Source organism: Chelonia mydas, chromosome 5, assembly GCF_015237465.2.
Source record: "Chelonia mydas isolate rCheMyd1 chromosome 5, rCheMyd1.pri.v2, whole genome shotgun sequence".
NCBI classification, from domain to species: domain Eukaryota; kingdom Metazoa; phylum Chordata; order Testudines; family Cheloniidae; genus Chelonia; species Chelonia mydas.
This window is the reverse complement of record NC_051245.2, coordinates 21,134,631-21,161,083: the sequence shown is the minus strand read 5'-3', so window position 1 is coordinate 21,161,083 and position 26,453 is coordinate 21,134,631. Positions and strand designations below refer to the sequence as shown.

Sequence of the window (26,453 nt, the reverse complement as noted above, 5' to 3'; positions counted from 1 at the left end):
TAGAGGGTTAGATGTTGGGAGGAACATGGAAAATTACAATAGGGTCAAAGGAGCAACAAGAAGGAATCTGATCAATATTTTAGATGTCTGTACACAAATGCAAGGAGTATGGGGATTAAACAGGAAGAACTGGAAGCATTAGTACATAAGATAAATTATTATTTAGTTGGCATCACAGAAACTTGGTGGGATAAGTCTCAGTATAGAGGGGTACAGCTGTTCAGAAAGGACAGGCAGGGGGAAAAGGGAGGAGGGGTTGCATTATACATAACAGATATATACACTTGCTCTAGGTCCAGAAAGAGGTGGGAGGCAGACCAACTGAGAGTCTCTGGGTAAAGATAAAAGGGTTAAAAAATAAGTATGATGTCATAATGGTGTCTATTATAGACCACCAAATCAGGAAGACAAGGTGGGTGAGGAATTTCTAAAGCAAATAACAGAAATATCCAAAACATTGGACCTGGTAGTAATGGGGGACTTTAACTACCCAGACATCTGTTGGGAAAGTAATAAGGCAAAACACAAAATTTCCAGTAAGTTCTTGGAATGTAACGGGGACAACTTTTTATTACAGAAAGAGGAGGAAGTGACCAAGGGGACAGCCATTTCAGACTTGACTCTGACCAACAGGGAGGAACTGGTAACAAATCTGAAGATGAAAGGCGATCTGGGTGACAGTGATTGTGAAATGATAGATTTCATTATTCTAAGGAAAGGAAGAAGTGAGAGCAGCAGAATAAAGATAATGGACTTCAAAAAAAGCAGACGTTAACAAATTGTAGAACTGGTAGGTAAGATCCCGTGGAAAGAAAATCTTAAAGGCACAACTGCAAACTATTCTGATTCAAAGGAAAAATCAGTAAAACAGTAAGAGGGCAATATGGCTCTATCAGGAGCTCTTTAATGACCTGAAAATAAAAAAAAATGAATCCTACAAAAACTGGAAACATGTTCAAATTGATAAGGAGGAGTACAAAAGAACAGCACAAGTATGTAGGGACAAAATCAGAAAGGCTAAGGCACAAAATGAGTTACACCTGGCAAGGGACATAAAAGGCAATAAAAAGAGATTCTTTAAATACATTGGGATCAAGAGAAAGATGAAGGAAAGTGTATGTCTTCTACTTAGCAGGGAAGGAGAGCTAATAATTGATGTCATCAATAAATCAAAGGTGCTTACTGCCTATTTTGCTTCAGTCTTCACTAGAAAGGCTAATGACCAGATATTAATTGCCCACAATTAATATTAACAACCATGGCCATGGGGAAGGAATGCAAGCCAAAGTAGGGAAAGAACAGGTTAAAGAATATTTAGATAAGTTAGATGTATTCAAGTCAGCAGGGCCTGAGGAACTAACTGAAGCAATCTTCGAGCCATTAGCAATTGTTTTTGAGAACTCCTGGAGGATAGGAGAGGTCCCAGAAGAGTAGAGAAGAGCAAACATAGTACCATAGACCAGTCATCCTAACTTCTATACCTGGAAAGATACTGAAGTAAATTATTAAACAATCAATTTGTAAGCACCTGGAGAATAATAAGGTTATATCATCAGCATGGATTTGTCAAGAACAAATCATGCCAAACCGACTTAATTTCCTTCTTTGATAGGATTAATGACTTACTGGATCGGGGGAGGAGAAGGGGGGGAAATAGACATGATATATGTTGATTTTAGTAAGGCTTTTGACATAATTCTGCACCACATTCTCATAAACAAACTAGGGAAGTGTGGTCTAGATGAAATTACTATAATGTGGGTACACAACTGGTTGAAAGACCATACATACTCAAAGAGTAGTTATCAATGGTTTGCTGTGAAATTGGAGGGTGTATCTAGTGGGGTCCCACGGGGGTCTGTCCTGGGTCTGGTACTATTCTATATTTTCATTAATGACTTGGATAATGCAGTAGAGTATGCTTATACAATTTGAAGATGAGGGGGTACAAACACTTTTGGAGACTAGATTTACAGTTCAAATGATCTTGAAAAACTGAAGAACTGGTCTAAATTCAAAAGATGAAATTCAATAAAGACAAGTGCAAAGTCCTTCACTTACAAAGGAAAAATCAAATGCACGGCTACAAAATGGGAAATAACTGGCTAGGTGGTAGTATTGCTGAAAAGGATCTGGAGGTTATAGTGGACCATAAACTGAGTAATTAATGTGACGCAGCAGCAAAAAAAGCTACTATGATTCTGGAGTGTATTTAAAGGAGCATTGTATGTAAGACACAGGAGGCAATTGTACTGCTCTACTCAACACAGGTGAGGCCCCAGTTGGAGTACTGTGTCCAATTCTAGGCACAATTTAGGAAAGATGTGGACAAATTGGAAAGAGTCCAGAGGAGAGCAACAAAAATGATGAAAGGTTTAGAAAACCTGACCTAAGAGGAAAGATTTAAAAAAACTGGGCATGTTTAGTTTGTAGAAAAGACTGAATGGGGACATTATAACAGTCTCCCAGTATGTTCAGGACTTATAAAGAGGATGATGGTCAATTATTCTCCATGTCCCCTGAAGGTAGGACAAGAAGTAATGAGCTTAATTTGCAGCAAGGGAGATTTAGGTTAGATATAAGGAAAATCTTTCTCACTAGAAGGGTGGTTAAGCTCTGTAATTGCCGTCCAAGGGAAGTTGTGGGGTCCCCATCATGCAACACACACCTGTCTTGGATGATCTAGGTTTACTTGGTTCTGCCACTGCACAGGGGGCTGGACTTGATGAGTTCTCAATGTTCCTTCTTTCCCTACATTTCTATGACTCTCTAGTCTTGTGAAATGCAAGCTTGCCCTGCTCAGATTGATTCAGAATGCTTGCTGCAAAGATCAGTTTCCTAGCCCATCACTTTGACCATGTTACCCCTCTCTGCATCCACTCACCTGGCTCTCCCTTCTCTATTGCATCAGACATTAGCTGTTTATCTTTACTTTACTTCATGCCCTATTCCCATCTTACTTGTCTCTCATTTACTTTCAAGCTGTTGACTTCCACTTCTAATCAGCCCATTAGGCCAGCCTCCATTGCCCACTTATTAATTTTTCAAATAAGCACCTTTGTGATTTCTCCAATGATGCCCCTCACACTTGGGAGGAGCTATCTGTTAACATCTTCAAAGTTCATTATCCTCCTTCAAATCCCTCCTTAAAACTCCCTCCTTTGCCATGATGCCTACAAAAAGCATGACAATGGGCAGGCAGCTGGTATTTTGAGACCACTGCCTAGCAGGCTGACCAATACTGTCTCATTTTTAAGTTGTACTCCCCCATCTGATTGTCTGTCCATCTGTCGTCACCTAATTGTCAGCTCTTTTTGTACTGCACCTAGCACAATGGAGTCCTGGTCCATGACTAGGGCTCTTAGGTGCTATGATAATAAAAATAATAAATAATAATAATAAAAAAAAACACTGAGTGACAGTGCTATAAGGACATGTGAATTGAGTAGTTGAGCTTTCTGCTACTACGCTATGACAGAAAGAGAGACTTCACGATTCTCATGATTTGGGTCAGTAGAGTGGTGCCCTAGATGGGAAGGAGCAAAATACCAGTTAGGGCACTTCTGTTCAGGTTCTTATTCCAGGTCCATCACCCTGGTATCTGAGCACTTCTAGTAGTGCTTTCAGTGATATGACTAGTGATATGAATGTGTGATTCAGTCTTTCATCCCCTCCCCCACGTCCTGATTAGACAGCAAAGGAAGATGAATCAAGAGCCTTTATTGTGTTCTGAGGATTTTTTGCCCTTCAGGACCAGTGCTGGGCCTCTGCAAGGCCTCCCCAATTAACCTTGCATCACCCCTTCCTTGAAAACTCCTATACAATGTCATATAGATTAAACTAATAGGATTCTATAGAAATAGAGTTTTATACACGTTGCTGTAACATCCTATATAATTTAACAGAGAGTGAGATTCTTTCTATAGGTTTTTGAACTATCCTACAGAAACCTATAGCAGAGATGTAATTCTCTATTAAATTATCAAAGAACCTATAGAAAAATTATCACACTCTATTAAATTCTACAAAACATTTCCATAAGCAGTACATCAGAACCGGACTGGTTCCGCTGCCTCAGGACATCTCTGTGGAAGAGGATTTGCCCCCTAAGACAGACTGAGTTGCAGTGAGCTGTTTACTGAAGAGAGTCCAACTCCAAACAAGCCCATACATATCTACTGCTATTGACCCACTACTAGACATTAATCTATTTCACCAGGTGTCTTCATGCTGACTGACTTTGATCAGTTCCTAGTGGGACATGGCACAGACAGCAGCTGACAGCACTACTGCTGCTCTACTTAAGCCCCCATTACAGCAACTGAAATGCAATTGAAAGAGCTTGGAAGGGCAGTGGGGAAGTTTGCATGCTAGGAAAGTAACAGATCGGAAGGTTTCGGAATCTACAGCATGGAGTTAGGAGAGTGAAGGAAGATATTTTAACTGAAAAGGACTCACTGGGGGTTCATTAGATCAGGGTTCAGACACATTAGGAAAACAGTGTGAGCAAGATTTCATTTCAGCTCTGCAAACCACACCTGTTCTGTGAATAAATATAGTACTTTATTTTCCGGGGCTGTTAATCTTGCTCCTTTCTTGAGCACTGAATTCACGCTGGGCTCAAATCTGCCACCGTTTCTTACTCTGAGTTGTAAGTACCCTTACTCCCATAGTAGTTCCACTGAAATCAGAGGGACGACTCAGGGATAAAGTACTGCTCAGAGTGCCTATTATTTTTACAGAACGACAAAACCAAAAGATTGGAGTTGAGCTTGGTTTTTTTTTTATTTTGTTTTATTTTGTATTTGTAATATGCCCATGAGGATTTTTGCTGCTGGAAATGGGTAATGCAAAGCAAACAGTATTATTTTAGAGAGAGATTGTCCCCAGCAATTAAGTGGAAAATTTTAGAGGGGTTTTTAAAAAGCCTAAAAAGAATAAATACATTTCATATTTTTTTTTTCAGTTTTAAATTATTAGAACCTTTTTGGTATTTTGTTTGTTTTTCTTTTAGTTATTTTTTAAAACCACCTGGCTGTGAACCTACACACAATTGTACTGTTCGTGCATGACAGCCAAAAAGTGAGATGTAATATAAACAGGGAATTCACAAAAAGAAAAGGAGGACTTGTGGCACCTTAGAGACTAACAAATTTATTTGAGCATAAGCTTTCGTGAGCTACAGCTCACTTCATCGGATGCATACTGCGGAAAGTGCAGAAGATCTTTTTATATACACACAAAGCATGAAAAAATACCTCCTCCCACCCCACTCTCCTGCTGGTAATAGCTTATCTAAAGTGATCACTCTCCTTACAATGTGTATGATAATCAAGTTGGGCCATTTCCAGCACAAATCCAGGTTTTCTCACCCCACCTTGATTATCATACATATTGTAAGGAGAGTGGTCACTTTAGATAAGCTATTACCAGCAGGAGAGTGGGTTTGTGGGGGGGGGGGAGGGGTGAGAAAACCTGGATTTGTGCTGGAAATGGCCCAACTTGATTATCATACACATTGTAAGGAGAGTGATCACTTTAGATAAGCTATTACCAGCAGGAGAGTGGGGTGGGAGGAGGTATTTTTTCATGCTTTGTGTGTATATAAAAAGATCTTCTATACTTTCCACAGTATGCATCTGATGAAGTGAGCTGTAGCTCACGAAAGCTTATGCTCAAATAAATTGGTTAGTCTCTAAGGTGCCACAAGTACTCCTTTTCTTTTTGCGAATACAGACTAACACGGCTGTTACTCTGAAACAGGGAATTGAAACTGAGCAGTCTCGTTTAAGTGCTCCAGCTGCATCAAGCAAACAAGAAATCAAAATGGTAAAAAAAAAAAAAAAAAAATTTAAAATCCATTCAGATTGATTATTCCAAAGTGTTACTAGTAACATGTCTATGGAATTTTTATTCAGACATTGCCGTTTCAAAAAATAATTATTATTGTCCCAGAATAACTGCCAAAATAGCAAAAGTGTCTACATATGCAAAACTCACACATATACCTATAGATTCCCATTTACACATGGATATATCCAGATTACATGCAGGAACACACATTTTGTGCAGCTAGATACATGAGGAAACATGCATATGTTGAGAGGGGCTGAAATGTGAGTGGGGGCTGTTGTTTGCCTTGGTTTATTTTGCTAGCACAAATCGCCTTTGTTGCTCCTAATGTGCTCTCGCTGAACATCTGAGCATAGAGTAGTGGTTTTATGTTGTAGTGGTTAGCAAGTGCTGTCTTTTTAAAACCCTGATTTGTTCCTTTTAAAATCCTTGCAGCTCAAAGTGCAAAACATAAAAAACTAAGAAAAAATAGTACAGACGAGCAAACTTGTGGCATTTATGAAATAAATAAAATGTGTATCCTTTTCAAATTTAAGTTTTAAACTACAGCTATTTTTTAATTCACAGAGCAAGGTGCTGCACTTTGTCAGATCGTCGCTCAAAATTGCTTTTGAATGATCCACTGTTCAAATTTTGTTGAAGTGAAATCAGACACAAAATTTACCAAAAATTATTCTCAAACCAAAACGATGATGAAGGAGCGAGTAGAAAGAATGAAGCCAGTGCATTCAGTAGGAAGGTTCAGATCAAGCCTGGCAGATTGAGAAACCTTTAGTGGAGAAAAGGAATTACTCCTATGAGTATCCACTTTAATTTCACCTGACCGGCCTCTACAAAAACCAATGGTCTGTCAGTAGAGCAGCCTCTAGAAACAGAGATGTCATCCTCATTGGAGAATCAGTACAGAAACGTACCTCGCTTGGAAGACAATACGAATGATAAAAACATATTTAAACTCCAAGAAAATAACAGCTGAACAACGTATGTGTCAGGAAATGCAAATGTTTTGTATACTCGAACGCTGTAGCGACACTGCTGGAAAAGCAGCCAAATGCTACAGCAGACAAGTGTATTCCAAACCAGCCAGTCTAATCAATAATCATACAGACAACTGTTGGTCTGCTGCTGAAGTCTTAGTTTCTAGTCAGAACACTGAAGATGCCCAGGTACCTGAACACAGTATCCTCCATAAACTTCAGACTGATAATACACTGTCCAATTACCAAGCAAATATTCACACAGGAAATCAGCATAACTTTGTAGAGGACGCCTCTCAAATCTGTGACACTAACTTTGAACTTTATCCAGGTGAAACTCTAATCCCAGCTGATGAGTTTTCTGATGATGCCCTTGAGTATCTGGAATGTTCTGATGTGATGACAGATCTTACAAATGAAATTAAAAATTTTTATTAGAAAGTGATGATGAAGAGGATATAAAGCCGAGTAAGGATTGTGATGGGGGTGATTATTTCCTCAGTGGAATGCCTTGCCGGTTTGAAGTGTCAGATAACGCTGTGCCTATGGATACCACCATTGGCTTCTGTGGTCATCACTCAAAATCCGAAGAAGTAGCTGTAAGGAGAGATCTCTCCACATACAGTCAGTCAACCTTGCAAACAGGGATGACTCTTACTGTTGGGCACCACCAAGATAAAACTACCACAATGAAAGACAAGGGGAAATACAAATTGCCCGTCGCTTCTACAGCGATGGAAAATGATTATCCTAGAATTGAAGAAAACAATACAAATGACCACTCAGCGGCAGATTTCTCTATTGACGAATCACAGAACATGGATTTCGTACTTGCAGGAGTGGAGTCCTCCTCTTGTGGCTTAGATAGTTCTCTGACAAATCAAGCCTCGGAGACAATGATAGCAAATAGTATGGGCAGAGACCTGTCAAATAAGAGTTCGCAGCAATTAAATGGAATAAGGAGAAAACTGGCAGAAGAAAAATCTAAGGATGCTGTAGTCAATTTGACAGAGAGGCTGAGAAGAGACCTTTTAAATCTATTAGACCCCAAAGAACTTTGCAAACCATTAAGACACACAGGAGAATCTGTTCAAACTGGAACAAATGTTATGGATACCAGTGCACTGTTTCATAGTCCAGGAGGTGCCATTTCAAAACAAATGCACCAGGTGACAGAAAGCTTTCTAATCCAGGCTGGCTTATGTCATAGACAAGAGACAGATAAAACCAGTCATTGGGAAAGGAAATGGACTAGTGGCCTGTCTGACAAAAATCAGCTCTCAGATGAAAGTGTCTCACCCAGGGTAAGTAAAGCATTTTATAATTTAACATAAAGAGCCTTTCTAGCAACTTGAATGTACTTTATCCTATTTGCTGCAAAATAATGCAAAATGTAAATTACTTGAAAAGATACCGTTCAAACCCTTGTGAATGACAGCTACTGCTGTGAAGGAAATCTGGTTTTGAAAAAAGCCCAGATAAACCAGAAGCTGTCCTAATTATAGAGAGAGACAGATAATAGTAAAAGGCATTAATGGACAGCTGGATAGGGAAATCTGATATTTAATCTATTGCGTGTGTCTTATCCAAGCAATGTCTCTCTCTGCTTAGAAAGTTTTTCAATTGAGTGTTGCAAGTGGAGAATATACCTTAATATATGAGCATAATTTGAAAAGAAAGTATCAAGTTCCCATCTCAGCTGCACTGATGTAAATCTAAATTAGCTCAACAGAAGTCATTTGAGAGTTAATCTGTATTTACCCTGGTGTAACTAAGATGACAATTTGATCCAAAGGGTTTATGTTAGAAAGAGGGACAGTTTTGATTGTTTTCTTAATAAAAGAATTAAAGATTTAAATATTCTAGGAAAAAGTGGCTTATTTCTCTTTGTGAAAAGTGTATAACACCGATTCGTCTCCTAATGCTGCTGTATTAAATGGGCCAGATACTCAGTTGGTGTAAATCAGCATAGATCCATTGATTTACATGGCGGTACACCAATTTTCACCAACAGCGGATTTGGCCCATACTTTTTATTTCATGTAGTAAAGACCTAAGGAAAACATTAAAATGTAACAGATCAGACAGATTTTGTTCCTTTATCATTTGCTAAGGGAAAGGATTTTAAAATGGATGGCAAAATTCACAGGAAATCTTATTTATGAGAAATGCATATTTTTAATTGATAACATACCATACTTGTGGTTACATAATTGTGCCTCCTATTGACTTCAATGGGAGCTGCATGAGTTCACCTCAAAAACTAATGTGCTGATAATAGGCTTTTGAAAATAAAAACAACATAAATAAAACAAGGAGTAATTTCTTGAAGTGATGCAACATTCTGCATCTTGAAGGTAGAAAAATGGAAAACTTTCTTTAGGTGGATTCTTCTTCACCCTGACCTTTTGGGTGAGATTGAGCATGAGGGGACAAGTAGTAGTACCCATCAGTGTTAGCCAAACATCATTCAAATGTGGGTGGCATTCAAGAGTCACATTATTTGTATATTTGGACCTCAGAATACAACTCCTGACTACCTAAATAGCCACACTTTCCCTCTCCTTCTCTCTCTCTTCTCCTCCCCCAAAACTACCTGCTACAACTGCCATGAGACTTCTTCCCTCGCTTTCACCAGGCACCTGCTGGCATCTCACTCAGACACCCCATAGCATTTGATTTAAATCTACTCATTTTCCATTATATTTTGGCATGTATGCACGTGCCCCTCCCCACACACACACTTATGCATGGAGTATTTTTTAGCTGAACATACTTTTCTTCCCCTATTTCTTTCTAGCAAAAAGGCCCCCATCTCAAAATGATAGTTAACTTTGAGTTCAGTCATGGGATTTCTTAAACAATCAAAAATAGTCAAATTATTTCACTTGGAAAAGCAGCCCACCTTACCACCTGTATTCCTGGTTTTCCTTTGTTACACATTGTATATAAAAGGTGCAGTGACATTTTAAAAGTGAATCACACTCTTGCGATGTAAAACACCCCCATTAAGTAAAACCCTACTAAGAATTTAATGGCATTAGGCGCAGTCATGGCTGGCTGAGACATTAAACCCAAGCTCTGACGGTCTGTGGTCACTAAGCTCTCATGTCACTTTTCTCAAAAGCAGGTTGTTAATCTGAATGGCATGGCCAGATTCCAAATTGGCTAGTTATATTCTGGCTACCTCCACTTCTGTGGCGGGTGGGTGTGTTTCAAGGCTTTATTGTGTTTCATACAACATAAATAAAGTAAAAATAAAACAAAAACATACAGACATATTAGAAATGAGGATTAACCAAAGCCCTGGATTCAAACACCCTCCAACCTTGGGGTAAAGGTTGGATCCAGATACAAAATTACAGCCGACTACCATTTTAGTAATGGGCCAAATCAAAGCCTCAGACCTGAAGACTACCAACTGCAACTTCAGGGAAGTTTGGATTGGAGCTTTGCCCTGGGACCCATCTCTGCAAAGTACATAATGAGCCATAAACCTTCCCATAGTCTCTCAATGTAACATAAAAAAGGAGAGTAAGAATCAACCTTGTACCCTATACGCACAGGGCCGGTCTTAGGGAAAATGGCACCCTGGGCAAACTTTCTTTAGTGCCCTTTAAGTACCGGTCCCCAAGCAGCGGGTAGCCGCTCAGCAAGCAGGGCAGCAGGGGAGGGGATGCCTGGCTCCTGCTCCCAGTCCCCTTTATCCTCCCGGGTGGGCATAGCCCTTCTGCAGCCTCTTGACCATGGCACCTCCCCTGACCACAGTGCCCTTGGCGGTCGCCCATGTTGCCACCTATAAGGCTGGCCCTGTATAGACAGCCTAGTCTACTTAGGGCTACATTGTGGTATTCGCCTCAGTTCTGCATTTAGGGCAGAGAAAAACTGATTGGGCACAGAAAGAGCACCATGAATCACTCCCCAGTTGAGCTGGTGAGAAAGTAATTTGCTATCCCCTTTCAAAGGGTACAGTGTATTCCCCACTGTGCAGTAGGTCAGCAATCCTGGCAGGATCATAGGGGCAGAATAACGGTGGCTCCACCTGTCCTCTGTCTCTTCCAGTCCCCTATGTGGAGCACCTCAGTAGCAGCCCCCGTGCAGGTGCTGGTATTCTGCATGGACCTTGTTTTCATGAGCCACGCCAGGTGAGAAGCTTCTTATTCCCTCCCACAAAGCCTCATGGCCTCACAATCTCGCCCCACATGAAATGTTGTATTTATTTAATGCACATTATTAATAACAGATAATCAAAGCCAGGTAGGCCAGCAGCGTGACATTGCACACAGTACTGAAAACTGGGGCACTTCAACTTCACAATATACTTGCATTCAAGAGGAAGCAGCTGCCATGTGCCCAGTCAACACCACCACTTGGAGTAACATTGGCATCAGCCCTAAATTACAGCACCTGTCTCTGGAGTCTGCCAAATGTCAGCAGAGTCAGTGAAGTGGTGTTGCAACTGGCAAGTTCACAGGGTTTTGGGGGCATAAGCACTACAACATTTACCTTTGCATAGTTCCACAGAGGTTAAGGACAGAAGGGACCATTAGCTCATCTAGTCTGACCTCTTGTCTATCGCAGGTCATGAATTTTCACCCAGATACTCCTATATCAAGCCCAAAGACTTTAGTTAGACTAAAGCATTTTACTCCTCAGGAAATTAAACTGTGTGCCACAGTGAACGAACAGGAGAAACCAAGGCACAAAGGTGATGTATGGGGGGGGCATACGGGGTCATGTCCCCCCCCCCCCCCCCCCGATTTCTGCAAATTTCAAACCAGAGCCTTTAAATTGTGCCCTCCGCCCATCAACAGTTATGTGTCACCTCTGCCTGGCAGAAATCTGGGAGGTCTGAGTGCAGCGTGGGTGGTCTCTGAGGCTGGCTCACAGGGCATGTCTCCCTATAGCAGCGATCAGCTTGCTCTGCTCCAGCAGCGTCTCTTCAAGGGTCTCAAAATGCTTTACAAGCTGCAGTGCACTGCTGGGAGTGAGGTGGGAATCCCCCATTATAGAGAGGGGAAGGCCTTGCATTTCACCTCATGCAGCTGTGCAGCCATGTGTGTGCACAGGGGCTGCACCTGCAGCCCTGAGAACTCGGCCCAACAGCCTTGTCCAGCTTACAGAGTCCATCACAGAGTGGAATAGAATCAGGGAGGCTGGGATCTTGCAGCCAAAGGCCAGACAGGACCAGGAGCCTGTGGTCAAAGGTGGGGCTGGCTGGGAGGCCAGGAGCTGCCTCTGAGCTGGGAGGTGCTAGAAAGCTGCTCTGCATTGCACTGAAGAAGACTCAGAGAGTGACTGTGAGGCCGTGCTGTAGCCCACGAGGCTGTGTGGCATGTTCTCCCACGTGTTGCCTCAGCTGCCAGGGCTCACACCAGAAACACCCCCCACCCCCGCCCCCACTATCAACAGTTATTCTTCTGTCAGGATGCCATCAATGCATGATGTGGAAACTAGGTCAAATTACAAAGGATGAATATAAACAAACACACACAAGCACGTAGGCATAAAATTAGAAAGGCCAAGTCACAAAAGGAGATTAAACTAGCTAGAGACGTAAAGGGTAACAAGAAAACATTCTAGAAATACATTACAAGCAAGAGAGGACCAAGGACAGGGTAGGCCTGTTACTCAATGAGGGGGGAAAAACAATAACAGAAAATGTGGAAGGTTAGTAGCGATTGGACATCTAACATAGTGAACACCAGTGAAAATAAAGTAGGATCAGAGGCTAAAATAGGGAAAGAACAAGTTAAAAATTACTTAGACAAGTGAGATGTCTTCAAGTCACCAGGGCCTGATGAAATACATCCTAGAATACTCAAGGAGCTTACTGAGGAGATATCTGAGTCATTAGTGATTATCTTTGAAAAGTCACAGAAGACGGGAGTGATTCCAGAGAACTGGAAAAGGGCAAATATAGTGCCAATCTATAAAAAGGGGACTAAGGACAACCTGGGGAATTAAAGACCAGTCATCTTAACTTCAGCACCCACAAAGATAATGGAGCAAATCATCAAGCAATCAATTTGCACACACCTAGAAGAAAATAAGGTGATAAGTATCAGTCAGCATGGATTTGTCAAGAACAAATTCTGTCAAACCAACCTGATAGCTTTCTTTGACAGGGTAACAAGGCTTGTGGATACGGGGGAAGCGGTAGATGTCGTATACTTTGACTTTAGTAAGACCTTTGATACTGTCTTGCATGACCTTCTCAAAAACAAATTAGGGAAATACAACCTAGATGGAGCTACTATAAGGTGGGTACATAACTGGTTGGAAAACCGTCCCCAGAGAGTAGTTATCAGCAGTTCACAGTCCAGCTGGAAAGGCATATTGAGTGGGGTCCCACAGGGATCAGTTCTGGTTCCAGTTCTGTTCAATATCTTCGTCAATGATTTAGATAATGGCACAGAGAGTACACTTATAAAGTTTGTGGCTGATACCTAGCTGGGAGGGATTGCAAGTGCTTTGTAGGATAGGATTATAATTCAGAATTATCTGGACAAACTGCAGAAATGGTCTGAAGTAAATAGGATGAAATTCAATAAGGACAAATACAATTACTCCACGTAGGAAGGAATAATCAATTGCACACATTCAAAATGGGAAATGACTGCTTAGGAAGGAGTACTGCAGAAAGGGATCTGGAGGTCATAATGGATCACAAGCTAAATATGAGTGAACAGTGTAACACTACTGCAAAAAGAGCAAACATCATTCTTGGATTTATTGGCAGGAGTGTTGTAAGCAAGACACAAGAAGTAATTCTTCCACTCTACTCCGTGCTAATATGGTCTTAACTGGAGTATAGTGTCCTGTTCTGGGCCCCGCATTTCACGAAGGATGTGGACAAATTGAAGAATGTCCAGCAGAGAGCAATACAAATAATTAAAGGTCTAGATAATATGACCTATGAGGAAAGACTGAAAAAATTCAGTTTTTTTAGTCTACAGAAGAGAAGATTAAGGGGAAACATAACAGTTTTCAAGTACATAAAAGGTTGTTACGAGGAGGAAGGATAAAAATTGTTCTCATTAACCTCTGAAGATAGGACAAGAAACAATGGACTTAAATTACAGCACGGGAGATTTAGGTTGGACATTGTCAGGAAGGTTAAGCACCGGAATGAATTGCCTAGGGAGGCTGTAGAATCTCCGTCATTGGCGTTTTTTAAGAACATGTTAGACAATCACCTGTCATGGATGGTCTAGATAATATTTAGTCCTGCCTTGAGTGCAGGGGACTGGACTAGATGACCTTTCGAGGTCCCTTCCAGTCCTACACTTCTATTATTCTATGCCTATGCAATGGCCAGGAATTAAATGTGATATGCCCAGATGATCCCAGCAGGCTGCAGAGGAAGGTGAAAAATCCCCAACACCCCAGCCAATCTGACCTGGAGAAGGTTCCTTCCCAACAGGACTGGCTTTAGGCACCTGCAAAGCAAGCACGTGCTTGGGGCGGCGCAATTCCAGGGGCGGCATCCCGGCCACCCTTTTTCTTTTTTTTTTTTTCTGCTTGGGCAGTTGCACTCTCTGAGCAAATTTTTTGCTTGGGGTGGCAAAAAACCTAGAGCCAGCCCTCCTTCCCAACCCCAAATCTGGTGATCAATATAACCCTCAGCATGTGAACAAGACTCACCAACCAGACATCTAGAAAGAGGATTCTGTGTACCACCTTATAGCACCCGTCCACAGATGTCCCATCTCTTGCTATGGCCAATCTCTGACACTTCAGAATAAGGTGACGGAGGGGGAACATACACATCTCGCCAATTGTGCACTGGGCGGGGAAGTTCCTTCCTGATCCTGACCGACAACTTCCTGAAGTCCTGAAGCATGAGATTTGATTATTATCATTATCTTAATGCAAAGCTGCAGGTGTTATGAGTATGCTGAAGGCAATGCAATTGAGCTCATCCTCCCCAGGCCTCGGAAGGAAGGGGATGAACAAGAGGATTCACAGATACACAGGCTCCAAGGCCAGAAGGGAATACCACAACCATCCAGCTTGATTTCAGCTCCCCGCACCCCAAACACACACACCATAAAATTTCTCCCAGAAGCTGGATTTAACCATATCTCTTTGAAATATATCTAATCTCATTTTATAGACTCTAAGCAAGGGTGAGGCCATCACCAAGCTGGCAAGCTGTTCCAATGTTTAATCACACACACCCCGGCCCCCACCACAGCTTGCTGACAAAATTATCTTGTCTTATTTCAAGGTTGAAATGATCTAACTTCACCTTCCAACCATTGGATCTTGTTAATTTTTTGTCAGCAAGGTTGAACCCGTGCCTGACTATCAGATATCTTTTCCATATGTGATCAAATCACCTCTCAGTCGTCTCTCCAGTGAGCTGAATAAACTGACCTCCGTAAGCCTCACATTACAAGGCTTGATCCAGGGACTGGAAAGCATTTTTGTGGGCCCCTCTTTGAACTCTCTCCAGTATTTCTACATCCTTCTTGAAGTGTGGACCCCAGAACTGGACACAGTATTCTATTAATGGTCTTACCAATGCTGTGTACAAAGTAAGATCACTTCCCTACTTCTACTTAGTAATCTCTTTTCTCATTAAACATTCCATGAAAAATGCAATGTGTATCTTTGAAACATTTTTCTCATTGGTAGGATCCACAATTCATACCATCTGTTGGCCATGCATTCAGGGCTGGCCTTACCATGAGGCGAACTGAGGCAGCCGCCTCAGGTGCCAGACTGTGGGGAGGGGTGCCACTAGGACCCAGAGTGTAGAAAATTGTGTCTGATGCTGGTGCATATGTATTCTCTCTACTCGAGAAGCACAGAGATGGTGGAGTGCTGTGCTGGAGGAAGGAGGGCACAAGAGACATAACAGGCAGGCCGGAGAAAAGGTGAGAGGGAGTAACAGAAAGCAGCAGGAGCTGCAGGGAGAGAGAGGAGGAGGAGCCTCTTATGTACCTCTCTAGCACCCCTAGGAGCCTGGACTGATTAACACCAGCTTCTCAGGGAGCTTCCTGTTTCCTGCTACTTCTCTGAACCCACTTGAGGAGAACAGGCAGTCAACTGAAGTAGTAGGAGCCAGTTAGGCCCTTAAGACGCTATCTTCCCTTACTCAGGCCCTGCTACCAGCCTGCTTATTTGTCCCCTTCAGTTGAGTGTTGAGAGCCACTATAGCTGGCACAGAACAGCAGTCATGAGTGAAAGAAGAAAACGCCCCTCTGGGGCAGCATTCAGAAAAAGAAAGAAAGCAAAGGAAGCTTTTCTATCTAAGCAGGAAGGAGCTCTCCTGAGATACATAGACACAAATGTTCAAAGTGAGCCTTCTGGCCCCAGTGAGGATGTGAGTGGTGAGGAGATGCCTGATCTTCCAGTTAGTCAGAGTGCAGGTGACCTGGCAGCTACTGCAGCATCCATATCTCCATCTTAAATGGATGTAACCATGCACATTCCTGAAGAAAAGGGTAGATCAGACAAGAGTGTGGTGGAGGCGCAAGAAACAGCTGCTGCTGAGTTTAGCTCCTTAAGTCTAGATGATCCAGGACTGTGGATCCACTTGAGCAGTAGCCTGAGGGACTTCCTTGTACTGCATGGACCACAGCAAGTGAAAAACTTTGTGTTCTCCAGAGACAATGAAAATAGAAGTTTCTATCCAACACTGGTGTGAAATCCCCAATGGTGACAAAGTGGAGAGGCCATGGCTTATGAATTCAAAAACCCAGAATGCTGCACACTGTTTTTGTTGCAGACTCTTCCGGTCTAATGTTCCAGCCACATTGGGTTCTACAGAAACAAAGGACTGGAAAAATCTGGCTAGAAATCTGGCATGCCATGAGAAGGCAGCAATTCACCAGAGAGCATTCCATAGGTGGAAAGAGCTTGAGATGAGACTAAGATTAAAGGCCACCATAGATGATCAGCATCAAGAGAAGATTGCATCAGAGTCTCTTTACTGGCAAGGCTCATTGCCATTGTGAGAATGCTTGCTACCCAAAACCTAGCACTGCGTGGCACTTCAGATCAGCTATATGTGCCAAACAATGGAAACTTCCTTAAAATGGTGGAGTTGATGACTGAGTTTGATGCTGTACTCCAGGAGCATCTAAGAAGAGTCACCACCCAAGAAATGTACACACACCACTACCTTAGAAAAACAATTCAAAATGAGATCATACAGTTACTGGCAACAAAAGTCAAACAGAAGATTCTGGCAGATCTGAAGTCAGCAAGACATTATTTTGGACTGCACACCTGACATCAGCCATATGGAACAAATGACTTTAATGGTGCATTTTGTAACAACAACAGAACCTAGTGAAAATGTCCCTGCAATGGTGACTGTCAGAGAACATTTTCTAGAATGTGTTGACATTGATAATACTACAGGAGCTGGTATGACAAATGTGCTTCTTAAAAAGCTGGAAGATACGGGAATTGTGATAGCTGACATGAGAGGTCAGGGCTACAAAAATGGTGCCAACATGAGAAGAAAGAACAGAGGAGTGGAGATACGGATCCGAGAGTTAAACCCTCGAGCTTTTTTTGTCCCATGCAGTTCTCATTCATTGAACTGGGTGGTCAGTGATGCAGCATCAGCAGCTTCTAGTGAGGCTGCTGAATTTTTTAATGTAATTCAAAACGTCTATGTATTTTTCTCTGCAACAATGGCAAATTTTGAAGCAACATCTGGGAACATCCTCTCTGACACTGAAACCACTGAGTGCCACATGATAGGAAAGTCGAGTAGAGGCGATAAAGTCTAGCAAACACCAAATTGAGAAGATAGATGATGCCACAGTTGCCATTATGGAGGATAATGCTATGACAGGAACTGTTCATGGGAGAACAGTGGCAGAGGGAAATGGAATCATCAGAAACATACATAACTTCAAATTTCTGTGTGGCTTAGTGTTGTGGCATGACATACTGTTTGAAATAAATGTTGTAAGCAAGAGACTCCAAGGTGTTGACCTTGATATATCTGGAGCAATGGAACAACTGGACAAAGCAAAGTCATACATACAGTCTTACTGGTCAGATGAGAGATTTCAAAATGTTCTGAAGAGTGCACAGAAGTTGGCAGAGGAACTTCACACTGAAGCTATTTTCCTACCCATTCAAGAATACAACAGTCACCGAAGAAGAAGACATTTTGATTACGAGGCATGGGATAATCCCATAAGAGACCCCAAACAACAATTCAAAGTTGAATTCTTTAACCAGGTGCTAGATTGTGCAGTACAGTCAGTTGAAGAACGTTTCATGCAGCTCAAGGAACACAGCAGTATATTTGGGATGTTGTATGATATTCTAAAACTCCTCACTTTACCTGAAGAAGACCTACACCAGCAATGCAGGGCACTAGAGACAGTGTTGACACATGGTGACATGCGTGATATTGATGCGAGTGATTTAGGTGATGAACTGAAAGCCCTTTCAAGATACATTTCAGCAGGATCAACTCCAAAGGCTGTTCTGAAATATATGTGCACAAATAAGATGACCACCCTCTTTCCAAATGCTTTTGTTGCTCTGTGCATACTTCTAACACTTCCTTTAACAGTTGCCAGTGGAGAACACAGCTTCTCCAAGCTGAAGTTAATAAAAACACATCTACGCTCTACAATGACACAGGAGAGGCTGGTCGGCCTTGCAACCATCTCAATAGAGCATGAGCTGGCCCAGACTGTGGACCTTCAGCAGGAAGCAGTTCAAATCTTTGGAGGCACGGAAAACACCACTTTGATTATTTAAACAGATAAAAATGCCAGTGTTTACTATGCATAGAAGAAAAGTTACATTTGCTGTTCAGGCATTTGAAAGTTAAGTGTTACTTAAAATTTTTGAACAAGGCATTTTAAGTGGTTAGTTCTCCTTTATTGGGGTACCATGAAAGGTGTAGAACAGGAAGAGGGCAGAATTGAGACCTTTCAAAGTTTTGGCCCAAGCAAGGGGGCATAGGCGCATCATTTGAGCTCCCCGCCTCAGGTGCCAAAATGTTGTAGGCTGGCCCTGCATGCATTTCACAAGGACTATTCATTACTAGACCTGGTCAGAGATTTTCCAACAAAACAAAATTGTGTCAGAAAATGCCAGTTTGCTGGATGCAAATGTTTCGCCACATGTATTGCAGATTCATCAAAACTTGTTTCAAAGACATTCAGGTTTCCATTGGAAACTTGCTGGTGTTCCAGACCAGGATCCACAGCAGGAAGCCTACCAACCCCCAGAGTCCTGGCTATAGCTGGATCTCTCAGGGCTACTAGACTCACCGCTCCATGGCAGGCAGCCTGCCAGGCCCAGGGAGTCCTGCTGGAGCCAGGTCTCTGAGGACTGGTAGGATCCCTGCTACAGGGCAGACCCACCATATGGAAAGCCCTAGGGACAAGGACCCAAGTGCTTCCAGGGTCTGCAGCTCTGGGGCAGACCGGCCAACTGGAGTGCCCCAGGGCTGGGAACCCTGGTGCTTCCAGGCCCCTGAACAAAAAATTATTTGCTCAACTGTGTTCATTACTCCATTGTGACTAGGGTCTTATACTTATCCTGTTTTTGAACACCTCCAGTGATACTTGCATTGACCTCCTTCATTTGAATTTACACCATTTCTATTTGTCAAAACAAATTGAAACTTGGGACTGAAACAAATAAAATAATTGGGATAGCTGATGGGAAAAAAGTTATTTTGAGTCGCATCTCTCTAACCCCTGCTTCTCAGCCACTAAGGTTTTGCAGGATAGCCTATATGTGACTGCAGCCTAGATTCCCACGGTGCTGCCACATTGTCAGAGTTGCTCTGCATCTTCGGATCAGTGATCTACACCATGCTCTGTGGCAAATACAGAAGTGTATCAATTAAAGGCAGTAGGAATGGACCCAGCTGGCTGAAACTCAGGATTTCCAATTTGTGAAAAATGTTGGTATTTTTAAATTTAGCTTTGTTCCAAATCGCAATGAAACCAAATATTTCAAAATTTCTTCCAAACCAAAAATTCAAAAAAACAAACAAACAAAAATTTCAGAAACACCAGTACATGGCGATTCCAAACTGAGATTTGCTCTCTGGGACAGACAGCGGCTGAGTGAAATTGACAAGCTCTGTGATTTGGGGAAAGTTTGTCAAACCTGACTTGCTTTCACAAGAAATTTCAGGTTTAACAAACCAGCATTTTTTATGAAATGGTGTTTAATCTAACCAGCTCTACCCAGCACATCACAATCAGCATAGGCAGTGCTCTAACACCGGGCAAAGAAACACAGAAAAAGTGTGAAGGGGAGAAACTGGCAGAAGAAAGGTGTGGGAAAGGGTGAAGGAAGAAGAGGTTGAGTGATACAGGAAAGGAGAGTAAGACAGGAATCTGTTTACAAGAGTGCCCTTTAAGGCCAGTCAAGATGGGACACCTGTCTACTCTGAATTAGATTGAGAACAGCAGATGATTTCACATAGGCCAACAAACAGCTGTCAGATGGAAACAAGTTTAATTACTGTTTTTGAAGATAAAATGAGTGAAGTTCAAAAAGATTAATGAGGGAGAATTACTATGCATAGCCAATATGCTATTTTCAGTCACTTTATAATTATTTTATTTTTTATTCAAATTTTCTTAAAACATGTCTCTGCCTTTCGTCCTCACCTGATCAAATAGTCATTGGTGGGTATGAAGTTTTTGAGTTATTCAAGCACAAGAAAAGCTTCCTGTTATTTTTTTTAAATGGGGCATGTATTTTCCACTCCCTCCCCCGTCAACTTGTTTCCCTCAAAATTGGCTCTTTGGTTAAATCTTTCTTTAAAAAAAATTCAGAGACCAAGCCTCAGAAATATCAGCACAAAGTGGAAATGTAGGTGATGTTTTGAGTGAGATAAAATAAGGGATTGGAATGGATATACTCTTCCATTTAGACCTGCGCACACTCAGGAGGTCTGAGGCAATAGGGCTCATGTAACTATTTTCTTTGGTTTCAAACCCTGGAGATTGGTATCATCTCTTTTCCCATCCAGAACTTTCACTTTGAGATTAGGACTTCAAACAATTCAAAGTGAAACTCAGTTTAAAACGCTGAATATGACTTTGAAACCCAATGAAACTGAAAATCTCATCTAGTTTCAGTATAAAACTATGGGCCTGATCTCCAGCTGGTGTGAATTAGCTCAATTATTTGTCTCTTGAACAACTCAGCCTGTGGGGCCAAAACTGATGGGCAGTGTAGCGGGCAGCATTGCTCCTCCTTGCTGCTGATATGGGGCCAGTTCCTCCACCAGGGCTATCGCCCAGGGACCAGCTGGGCCTAGTCCCACTTCCAACAACCCATGTCCCCTCTCAGGATGAGGAATGACTATGTATCTGGGCAGGCCGGACTGGAAAGCGAAGGCTGAGCATAGCATGGATTCAGCAGGCAAGACGCTGGAAGCAGTAGCAGCAGAGATGGCTCCTTAGCGACTGACAGTGTGTCAGAAATTTTGGGGGGTGCTCCCGGGTGGCACTGAACAAAGTCATGAGGGAGGAAGGGTTACCAAACTCTGGCAATGAATATTTTCTCTTTATGCAGAATCTCTGTTGCTAGAGAAAGGCATAGACCAAAGCACCCCTAAGCTTTGAGGAGGGTCTGATTGGGTGACCAGAAGTCCTGACTTTATAGGGACAGTCCCGATTTTGGGGTCTTTTTCTTATATAAGCTCTTATTACTGCCCACCCCCTGTCCTGATTTTTCACACTTGCTGTCTGATCACCCTAGGGTATGATCCGGAAGCGGATCTAAGTGTTATTGTATTTATTATTTGCATTCTACTAATAGCCACAATGTGCTAGGCTCTGCCCACACAAACAGGATGATACAGTCTGTGTCCTAAAGAGCTAATAATCTGAGTCCTTATTGAGACTAACAGAGAAGTTACATTGATTGTTCCCTCTGCAATCCATTGAACAGCACTTTGTATTCACACACAAAAGTGGTTCGGTCAGTTTTGGGGGAAGCAGCCATCAGTGTAACTTAACCCAGAATTTTACATGGGTAAGAACCACATTGCCTTTACTAGAGAATGCACAAGCCATGGTATGCCTGGGTGGATGCAAGATGCTGGACAATCAATGCACTGTCGACTCTGACAGCTGCCAGCCTTGACAGCTGTTGAAGCTAACAGTTACTCCAGCTAACGATTGCCCTTAGTTCACTGCTGAGACTTCCCTCTCTGCTGTCATCCTTCCATTTCTCCCTCCCCAGAAAGGTTCTGCTAGCCGCTGTGCTCTCCACACTGCCCAATCCCCCAGCCAGCTTCTGCTCCATGGCTCCTCAGCCAGGAGATGCCCAGTCAACTGCAATTGCTATGTCTGCCTCCCATCCCACTGGCTATTCCCCGCTCATCCCTGTAGGGATGCCCTTGCTCTGGTAGGTTTCAGAGTAGCAGCCGTGTTAGTCTGTATTCGCAAAAAGAAAGGGAGTACTTGTGGCACCTTAGAGACTAACCAATTTGTTTGAGCATAAGCTTTCGTGAGCTGCAGTGAAGTGAAGTGATGAAGTGAGCTGTAGCTCACGAAAGCTTATGCTCAAATAAATTAGTTAGTCTCTAAGGTGCCACAAGTACTCCTTTTCTTCTTGCTCTGATAGCTGCACTCCTCCTCCTCAGAGAAAGCCCAGTACATTTAGGGGGGAGGGGGGAGTAAGAAACTCATCTGAGCAATGTCTTTGTCCCATCCATGAGAACCCTCAGAAGCTCTTCCACTGGAGCAAAATGGGAGCTGGCTCCATGGGCTTTTGTGGGAGGGGGCTGGAGTAGGTATAAGCTGTTCTCTTCAGTATCATAGAATATCAGGGTTGGAAAGGACCTCAGGAGGTCATCTAGTCCAACCCCCTGCTCAAAGCAGGACCATTCCCCGTTATTTGCACCAGATCCCTAAATGGGCCCCTCAAGGATTGAACTCACAACCCTGGGTTTAGCAGGCCTATGCTCAAACCACTGAGCTATCCCTCCCCCCTGCTATCACCCTCATCCGCTGCTAATCACATGGATTTCCATGTGGAAATTTCATAAGGAGTTAGTTCTGCTTGCTGCTTCCCTGTTGGTCAATTTTCCTTCTTCAACCCAACTCACACTGACTTACCAGAATGTAACATACACTATTTTTTACATCACCCCCTGAATTTGGGCTATAGTGTAGTATGATAGTTTATATTTGGATATTATATGTAATGGTTTAAGATACTGTCAGAAAATAGAGTGGTGACTGACGGGCTGGGAATTCAGGTAGCAGTGAACATGTGTACCAGGTGACTCATGGGCACTGTAAGCTGTTTGCAACACATGCCACTAAACTTTCCACTGGCAAATACCTGATCTAATGTGTTTGCACCCAGCAGGTACGGCAGCTTTGGGCAAACACCACAAAGGTAGCTAGGGGAGTCATAGTTTGTGGGGGAAAGGTGCATTTTTTTGTTTCCTTCATTTGACTGAAAGCACCAAACTAGGCAGCAGAACTCATGATACAGAGGTGAAAAAGGAATACCTTTGTGATAGAACGTTCCAAATGTTACTTTACATTAATACAGCACATTCCGTCTGAAAGAGTCAGAGCACTTTGCTAACAGTAATTAGTCCTTTCAACACTCCTGTGAGGTAGATAAGTAAGTACTATTACACCCATTTTACAGATGGGGAAAATGAGGCATGGAAAGGTTAAGTTACTTACCCACATTCACATTGTAAATGAATGGTAGAGTAGCCATTGGAAGCCATGAGTCCTGGCTCCAAGTCATCTACATCAATCACTGGACCACTCACACAAGCCCAGAAAATTGCAAATGCCTTTTATAACGTATTAGACTATATAAAGCCATGTGTGAATACATCCAATCTGTAGGATAAACCTTCCATGGATGACTGACATAGCTACATGTTCTTTGAAGCAGCTCTAGTTATTGGTACAGGTTTCTCACATTACTCCCTTACTATAATGGGCTAGAAGGAGCAAGTGGAGCAAGTGCTTCAGCCTTTTTCATAGATCAGTCTCTAAGATTAACTAAGTGTTCTCAACAGCTTGTTCTCAATTATGGAAAAAGTCATGCCCCAAACATGTTAGGTCAAAGGGCAAGTTGCAAGAGTGGAAAAAGCTGTAACAGGATAGATTGTTTTTCCTTAAGGTTCTGAAGACCTAGAACTGTTGCTTACTTCTGCTCAGCTCCGTCTGATCAGTTCAGCGTAATAAGAGATTTGGGATGAGCTATCTAGAGACAACATTGCCAAGCAGAAAGACTGTATTGTATAACAAAGTGTCTGTTTTAAACACTACGGCCAACATTTCAAAAGCCAGGCATTTAAATCCATATTTAGGCAGCTAAATGAAATCAGACTGATTTTCATAGCTGCTGAGCACCAGCAACTCCCCATTGACTTCACCTGGAGTTGTGAACGCTCATCACCTCTCAAGTAAGTGTCCAGCATTTAGGTCCCTAAGTGTGGCTTTAGATGTCCAACTTTAGGCACCCAAATTTGAACATTTGGGCCTATATTTTGTGATTTGAGATAAACGTATCGGGTAAAATCATGGCCCCACTGGAGTCAATAACAAAACTCCTGTTGACAACAACAATGGCAGGAGATATCTCCCCCTCTAATTTTATTTATAATCTGCTCCGTTTGGTATACATGCTTCAATCATATGAATCTATAGCTGTTTTACACTCTTTCCAACACTGACATTGCAAATGGGCCTGAACACTTCCAAACTTTGTTGACATCCAGCTCCAGATACAAACTTATCTGCTGACACCATAAGTCAAACCAATAGATCAGTTCCTAACTTGAGTAGAGCTCGGGGAAGTTTGGATCCAAATATGAACTTTGTGCTCAATCCCCTCTCTGATTAAAATATGAAATAAAGCTGTGCCATCAGCAATACTTGCCACATTTTAAAAATAACTGCAATTTTAAAAACAATAAAGCCATCTCTGTTAAATTGTAAAATTACCACCTGGGACCCTATGCTGCCACTTGTTCTGCACCATGGAGAAATGAACTGCACAGGAAAGTTACAACAAAAAGGACCCGTGAGACCTACGGCAAGGAATAAACAACAACTGAGTATGATGCTATGTAAAGAAGGAAATGTACAGGTAGGACACCCAAGAAACCTGAACTGCCCTATAGTGGTACGAACAGGGTTGGAAGGTAAAAGTGGGAGAGGCAAATAACTTTATACCACAAAAATTAAAAATGCATCATTCATAACTGTATAGTTATTTGCATGGGGTCAGGGTAGAGTTAAGGTTTGGGTGCCTTAACTGTGCAATCGTATAAATTAACAATTCAGGATTTCTTTTAAGTTCACCTGAGCTCTGAATTTCCTGGGTTTATAATACTGATTTGGGGGATAATTATAACATCCCTGTAATTCCCGCCTCCCCCCCACACCCCCCGAATTACTTATATGTACTTTCAACCTTCACTCTGTGTTAACATAGTTATTGTCCAGAATAATATATTTAGCTTATTTGATCATTCTTAATAAATCAGTGTCACCAGCCACTTCATATGATTGATTGTGACACCACAGTTATATAGAGAGGCAATATTACCTCCGTGCCCCATGGCACGATACCCCCAAATTGTATTGGCCTGTCTTGCTGTCTTGCACACTCATGTTTATTGTGCTTTCCACTAGTATCTGTAGGTCTCTTTTAGTATTGTGGCCTTCCAGGTACCTTCCTCTCTTGCTTATGTGTACTCAGGACTACTTTTCCCCCAATTGTATTAGCTTGTATTTTTGCAAGTTGAGTCTCATTTTATTTCCTGCTCATATTTCTAGTCTCTTTGATTCCCCTTGTATTATTTCTCTGGCCTCAAAGAGGTTCCCAATATAGTATCAATTGTCGTTTTCATAAATGTGCTGCCTACTCTTTCCAGATCAGTGATGAAGATAAATAGGACCAGAGCCTTGCAGCAGCCTATTTGTCACCTCCTCCTACTTGATGTATTGAAGAAGACCCTTAATGGTCAGGTATCCACATCATAGAACCACTAGATTTGGCACTAATCTGTTCTATTCTGTATAGGTTCTTATACTGCCCTCATTACCATACTGCCTGAGCTCCTTTGCAAAAAGAAAAGGAGGACTTGTGGCACCTTAGAGACTAACCAATTTATTTGAGCATGAGCTTTCGTGAGCTACAGCTCACTTCATCGGATGCATACTGTGGAAATCGCAGAAGACATTATATACACAGACACCATGAAACAATACCTCCTCCCACCCCACTCTCCTGCTGGTAATAGCTTATCTAAAGTGATCATCAAGTTGGGCCATTTCCAGCACAAATCCAGGTTTTCTCACCCTCCGCCCTCCCACAAACAAACTCACTCTCTTGCTGGTAATAGCCCATCCAAAATGACCACTGTCTTCACAATGCGTATGATAATCAAGGTGGGCCATTTCCTGCAGAAATCCAGGTTCTCTCACCCCCTCACCCCCCTCCAAAAACCACACACACAAACTCACTCTCCTGCTGGTAATAGCCTATCCAAAGTGACCACTCTCCTTACAACCTGCATGAAAATCAAAGTGGGCCATTTCCAGCACAAATCCAGGTTTTCTCACTCCCCCACCCCCATACTCACACAAACTCACTCTCCTGAGCTCCTTTGTG

The 26,453-nt window shown here is 42.3% G+C and overlaps 2 protein-coding genes across 2 annotated transcripts in view; one reads left to right on the top strand and one right to left on the bottom strand.

Moving 5' to 3' along the window:
- The window catches only part of MALT1 (MALT1 paracaspase), a 143,676-nt gene that overhangs the window by 114,869 nt on the left and 2,354 nt on the right, over positions 1-26,453 (bottom strand). The window lies entirely within an intron of this gene.
- The window catches only part of ALPK2 (alpha kinase 2), a 69,211-nt gene continuing 49,606 nt past the window's right edge, over positions 6,849-26,453 (top strand). The window contains 2 exon segments of the mRNA XM_043547356.1: positions 6,849-7,251; positions 7,254-7,739. Of these exon segments, the coding sequence (XP_043403291.1) occupies positions 6,849-7,251; positions 7,254-7,739 (889 nt within the window).